Source organism: Brachypodium distachyon, chromosome 1, assembly GCF_000005505.3.
Source record: "Brachypodium distachyon strain Bd21 chromosome 1, Brachypodium_distachyon_v3.0, whole genome shotgun sequence".
NCBI lineage: Eukaryota > Viridiplantae > Streptophyta > Magnoliopsida > Poales > Poaceae > Brachypodium > Brachypodium distachyon.
The window spans coordinates 12,770,151-12,776,598 of record NC_016131.3 but is presented as its reverse complement, the minus strand read 5'-3'; the positions used below and the strand labels follow the sequence as shown (position 1 = coordinate 12,776,598).

General features: G+C 44.3%; 1 protein-coding gene across 5 annotated transcripts; it reads left to right on the top strand.

The window, feature by feature from the left end:
• The first annotated feature begins 430 nt into the window (after positions 1–430).
• Positions 431–6,125, top strand: LOC104583176 (putative pentatricopeptide repeat-containing protein At1g19290). Of its 5 annotated transcripts, XM_024458003.1 has the most exons (6): positions 431–3,867; positions 3,946–4,349; positions 4,442–4,511; positions 4,820–4,877; positions 5,106–5,244; positions 5,467–6,125. In XM_024458003.1, exon 1 carries the CDS (start codon positions 567–569, stop codon positions 3,378–3,380), a length of 2,814 nt encoding a protein of 937 aa, XP_024313771.1. In that variant the 5' UTR covers positions 431–566; the 3' UTR covers positions 3,381–3,867; positions 3,946–4,349; positions 4,442–4,511; positions 4,820–4,877; positions 5,106–5,244; positions 5,467–6,125. The 5 variants fall into 5 exon arrangements, with proteins under 5 accessions (XP_024313771.1, XP_024313768.1, XP_024313769.1 ...); XM_024458000.1 differs by lacking the exon at positions 4,820–4,877; XM_024458001.1 differs by having other exon boundaries at positions 4,820–5,244.
• Positions 6,126–6,448: the final 323 nt, after the last annotated feature.

The window sequence follows — 6,448 nt, the reverse complement described above, 5'->3', positions numbered from 1 at the left end:
GACGCAAGAGCAATACTATCAAATATGGGCCGATTTGGCTTGGACTTTAAGCTTGGAAGAAGCAAATTGGTTCAGTTGTGGACGGACTGAACTTGAGGCAGTGCAATTCAGTGTGTATGCCACTACAGAAATTTGCCACTCCATAATGGTTCAACATAAGTAAAAATCAAGACGTGGGACAATTTTTTCCGTTGAAACATGCGTATAAAAATTTGTGTGTCGCTCAAAAATTCGCGTCAACTTGGTTAATTTGGTTATAACCGAAACTGAACCCAAATTAAATGATTATAACCGAAATCGGATCTTATTTTATACGGAGTAGAAACTGTATTAACCTAAGCATACGAACTGTATTACCGAACCGAACCTGAAACCCCAGTCCAGAAATTGGGCCGGCCCAATGTAGTACGTGGGTCTCCTACCACACTTCATAGGCGTGGGGCAGGGCTCCCTGCCCCGTTCACCCGCCTTCTTGTTCCTCTCCGACCGCCCGCCTCGCCGGCCGCCACCCGCCGCTTCAGCCTCCCCATTTACCTCTCCGCCACCGCGGCTTATCTGACCACTATATGCTCCACAGATGTCACTGCCTCCGCCTCCTCTCCTTTTTCCGCCGCTCCATCCACTCCTCGTCCTCTCTACCCCACGCGGACGGCGAGCTCGGCACCGCCACCGACCCGACACTACTGGGCCGTCTCACCCGCCTTCTCCTTCTCCACCGCTTCCCCGCCGCCGCCCGCCTCCTCTCCTCATCCCCCTTCACGCACGCGCTCCTCCACGCCGCCCTCCGCCGCGTGCGCCTCGACCCCGACGCCGCCCTCCACCTTTTCCGCCTCGCTCCGTGCCGCCCCTCCCTCCTCGCTCACGCCCAGCTCCTCCACATCCTCGCCCACGCGCGCCGCTTCCCCGCCGCCCGTGCCCTCCTTGCATCCCTCCTCTCCGCCCACTCCGTAGCCCCAACTCTCTTCCCCGACCTCGTCGAGGTGTACAAAGATTTTTCCTTCTCCGCCGCCTCCTTCGACCTGCTCCTCCGAGCACACGCGGACGCTGGCCAGCTTAAGGACGCCCTCTACGTGTTCGACGAAATGGGAAAGGCTGGTTCCCGCCGCACGCTGCGGTCCTGCAACCGCCTGCTCAACCAACTGGTACAGGCTGGCGATATCGGCACAGCGGTGGCTGTGTTTCAGCAGATGCGGTGCGCTGGCACATTGCCAGACGATTTCACGGTAGCCATCATGGCAAAGGCGTACTGCAGGGATGGGAGGGTGGCACATGCAGCGGACTTCTTGAAGGAGATGGAGGAGATGGGTTTGGATGTGAACCTGGTAGCATATCATGCGGTGATGGATGGGTATTGTCGAATAGGACAGACCGAGGTTGCGAGGAAGCTCTTGCATTCTCTACAGGTTAAGGGTTTGTCACCCAATGTGGTGACATATACCTTGCTTGTTAAGGGGTACTGTAAGGAGGGGAGGATGGAGGAGGCTGAAAAAGTGGTAAAGGAGATTAAAGAAAATGAGAAGATTGTTATTGATGAAGTTGCCTATGGTGCACTGATCAATGGCTATTGCCAAAGGGGGAGAATGGAGGATGCCAATAGGGTAAGAGATGAGATGATTGATGCTGGAGTCCAGGTTAATATGTTTGTGTATAACACAATGATCAATGGATATTGCAAATTGGGGAGAATGGGGGAAGTAGAGAAACTTTTACAGGCCAATGAGTATAGAGGGGTGAATCTGGATGAGTACAGTTACAATACTCTAGTAGATGGGTATTGCAGAAAGGGTTTCATGACCAAGGCCTTTGAAACATGCGATATGATGGTAAGGAATGGATTCACAGGGACAACACTGACATATAATACACTTTTGAATGGTTTTTGCTCGCGTGGCGCTATTGATGATGCACTTAAATTGTGGTTCTTGATGTTGAAGAGGGGAGTGGTGCCTAATGAAATTAGCTGTAGCACACTGTTGGATGGTTTCTTCAAAGCAGGTAAAACTGAGCAGGCTCTAAACCTTTGGAAGGAAACCTTAGCAAGGGGTTTGGCAAGAAACGTGGTTACAATTAACACGGTTATCAATGGGTTGTGTAAGAATAGGAGGATGACTGAAGCAGAAGAACTATTTCACAGGATGAAGGAATGGAGTTGTCCATGTGACAGTTTAACTTATAGAACATTGATTGATGGTTACTGTAAACTAGGTGACCTGGGTAGAGCTACTCAAATTAGAATTGAGATGGAAAATTTAGGCTTTGTTCCTTCAGTTGAAATGTTCAATTCTTTCATAACTGGACTCTTTATTGCTAAGCAAAGTGGCAAAGTGAATGATATCCGTGTTGAAATGAGTGCAAAGGGGCTTTCTCCTAATACAGTCACTTATGGAGCCCTGATAGCTGGTTGGTGTAAAGAAGGCAATCTGCATGATGCCTGCATTTTGTATTTTGAAATGGTCGAGAAAGGTCTGAAGCCAAATCTGTTCATTTGCAGTGTGTTAGTGAGCTGTTTCTATAGAGAGGGGAAGGTTGATGAAGCAAATTTGGTGCTGCAAAAACTTGCCGATACTGACATGATTCAGGACTGCAGTGCAAGCACACTTAATATTGGCAAAGTAGCACATATAATTGAATCTCTTGCTGGTGGAAATCATCAATCTGCAAAAATTATGTGGAACATTGTTATTCTTGGGCTATGCAAATTGGGCAGGGTTGCAGATGCTAGAAATTTGTTTGAGGATCTTAAAGTAAAGGGATTTATTCCTGATAATTTTACTTATTCTAGCCTCATCCATGGCTGCTCTGCGTCAGGTTCTATTGATCTAGCTTTTGGTCTGAGGGATGAGATGTTAAGTGCCAGGCTTACTCCAAATATTGTAACCTACAATTCTCTCATCTATGGCCTCTGCAAGTCTTGTAATGTTTCAAGGGCAGTTAGTCTTTTCAATAAGTTGCAGTCAAAGGGTATATCCCCTAATGCTATCACCTATAATACCCTAATTGATGGACATTGCAAGGATGGCAATACAACTGAAGCCTTCAAGTTAAAACAAAAGATGATAAAGGAAGGTATTCAGCCTACTGTATTCACCTATACTATACTGATCCATGGTCTCTGTACTCAAGGGTATATGGAAGAAGCAATAAAGCTTCTGGATCAAATGATTGAGAATAATGTAGACCCAAATTTTATTACATATTGGACACTGATTCAAGGTTACGCTCGATGCGGTAATATGAAAGCAATTACCAAGCTTTACAATGAGATGCATATCTGTGGACTTCTACCTGCCAATTGGACAGGACATGTAAAACAAGCAGAACCTGTTGTAAACAGCAAGAATGTAAATATATGTCGTGTGAAGATGCACAGACAGTGCTAACATATTCTTTGTATATATACTTTTGTTTACTTGGAAGAATCTGGCCAGTTGGGATTTGCATGAGAAAGCAAATCACGAGGCTCTGTCTCTAACTTTGTATCAATTGCTGAGTTATTGGTACCTCGTGATCTTGTATATTAATTCTATAAATCTAGCCTAATCTGTTTCTTTATTGCTAATATTTATTTCTCGTATTAGTTTACTTAGTTTTAGGGATCTTATTTCACAAACCAGCTTTTTAATACCATTATTACTAGTTTCAAGGTTCTAGGGTTATCTTCTGAAAATCCATGTTCTGCTCTCTCCATAGCACTTGATCCTTTTCTTCATACATCAGTGCTTATCTCTCTCTCCCTTTAGACGGAGGGAGGGAGTACTCATGCAATCCATGTGCATCTTTGGATTTATTTTATTAGGTCACTGGCTCAAGAAGTTTTAAAGGTGGTGGAGAAACATGCAAACTTCGCCGGTCAAGAATCTGATGAAGGTAAAACTTTCTCCTACCATCATTCAGAGTCTTTGAAGTGTTATTCATGGGCCCTGGCCATACACTTCATCAATACAGTAGGGTTTGCGCCGCCGCCACCCTTTCCTCAACCTCCAGCGCCACCACATCCCTCTCGTCCACCTCCGTCGGAGACCTCGTCGAGTTCACCTGTCTCCGCCAGAGACCGATGTGGCCTGTTGCTGCCTCCACTGGAAACTCCTTTGACCCGTCGAGGAATCAACATGGGAGGCAAGCAGGGACGCAGCATACGGCGACACGCACGTGTTCCTCACGGTGGGGCCAATCAACATGGCAAGCAAAGTCTCGGGCTCCCGGGTGCAGCGTCCATGCACGCGGAGGCACGGCTGTGCTGATTGCACAAATCGTGTTCAAGGAAATGCCTCAAGGGTGCTGTGTTCACAAGAAATGCGGTGCAGGATGCTCATGTGGACATAAATCTCTTGGTCAGCAATTTGATGTTGGTAAGAGCTTAACTAACAAAAAATAATTGCATCCTTTTTTATTATTGTGCCAGATGTAAATTATGATTGGTATTTATTATTGCTTGGTAAAGGAGTTGCATCCATTGGAACAGAAGATTTTTAGACGTTGCAGATCATATCAGGATTCAAAGGCTTGTCCATGTGAGTAAGCTATGTGGCCCTTGCTAGCTTGTGTTGGTTCCTACACATCTGTGCTGTTTAAACTAGCTAGGCTAAACAATATATACCTTCTTCAAGATCTGCAAAATATCTTTTCGGTTTAGTTACATTTCAGATAAAGTGGGTTTTGCTTGATTTAAATTGTCGTGTGTTTAGTAACATTGTGACTGGGTTAACTGATTACACTATTTGCTGCATAGTAATTTATTTAATTTTTGTCTGTCTGTGGGCATGAACTCATGATGTTTAGTTAGCTTATACGTATATCCTTTTATCGTTGTGCATTGCAGTTATCTGTAGGGCATGTTGAACCGGACTGTAAGATTATTAGAATCAAGAATAGAACCTGTAAGTTCAACCCATTTAGTAGCCGCTGTTCATTTATTGCCTGTTATTGTCTTATTGACACTCCAGCAGAGGGTTCAACTGTGAACCTTTATGCCTACTATGCATTATGCTATTGAGTTTAATTGCCATTACAGAATAGTGATTATATGTCTGAACTGTTCGGTATCATGAAGACCAGGAGACATACATTTCATTTTCTCTGTGATGATCAAGTTACTTCTATTGTAGGTTCTCGAGGGCAGAGAAAGCATTGATTTGAAACACTTCAGGCCTGTATAAACTTTGAAGTCAGAGAATATCAGGTTTAATGATTATATGCATCACAGAGAAAGATGGAAATGTCATATTCCAACTGAAAAAAGCAGAGGTAACAACCCACAGTCTAATTATATATCAGTTGACACATTTGGGAGTTTATATATAAGTATATATAGTGCATTCAGTTTCAGGTGTTGATCAGTGCATATACTATTGAGGAGGACAACATTTGTCTGAATTTAGTTTTTTTTATTAGAGTGATGTGATTTATCAAAAAATGATTATACATACTGGATTTCAAATTATCATGTATCTCTGAATGATGTTACAGATTTGTTTCCCGATCGGTTAACAACTGTAAGTAGACCCAAGGATGATGAGGGACAGGATGGAGTCGTTGGACATGACGGCAACAATGGCTCCCGAGGTAAGGGTGTATGCTAGGTCTGGACAGGATGGAGTCGTTGGACATGGTGGCAACAATCATGGAGTTGCTCTCCATGGTGAGGTTGACCATTATACCGTCAATGTCATCCACTGCACTGTCATCGACATCGAGGAGGATGGACTTGGCATCATCATGGCAAAGTCAATGAGCTCCTGGGCTTCTTGTCGCTGGCGGTGGGGTTGGGGCTTGCTGGCCACAGCAGCGCTGATCCGCCGAACACTTGGAACACCTGCTCATCGGCAAGTAGTTTCTCAATCTGAAATATGTGAGACAGAGTATGGGAGTGGGATGCATAGAGTTTGCTTCATGTAGCATGGCTATCCAGCAGAGTATATATGCTTTTAGATTGGATGAGGAACACCGTGCAGTTGGAATCCAAGAACTCCTTGAGAACGATATCAGTGTGTTGATTTATGCTGGAGAGTATGAACTCATATGAAACTGGCTAGGTCGAGTTCTGTCCAGAAGTATTATATCATAAGGATTGTTATGTTCACGCTCGGCATTTAAATATGATTCTCAACTAATGTTTGCAATGGAAACCATTATTTTCTCCAACTCCTCTTCAAGGACCAAAACAAACCCTCGTGGATTTCTTATTCTTAGTAAATGAATTTGAAAGCTTAGGGTGGTTTTATGTCTGGTTTGGTAGTTCAGGGCCGTCATATGCTTGAGTTGTATTCATGTGTGAAGTTTCACGCCCTTATTCGTGCCATCATATCTTGTGTACAAGTTCATAATATAAGATAGCCTGACTGTCAGACGCCCCTCTCCGATCCAACGTTATGAAGGACAAGAAATGCAAACCGACAAAAAAAATTATTGATGGACCATATGTAGAAACTGTGTGAAATCTTACGCGCAA

What these genes read in the sequence shown, in the direction of transcription:
- LOC104583176 (XM_024458000.1), top strand. Translation starts at nt 567, where the DNA reads ATGCTCCACAGATGTCACTGCCTCCGCCTCCTCTCCTTTTTCCGCCGC.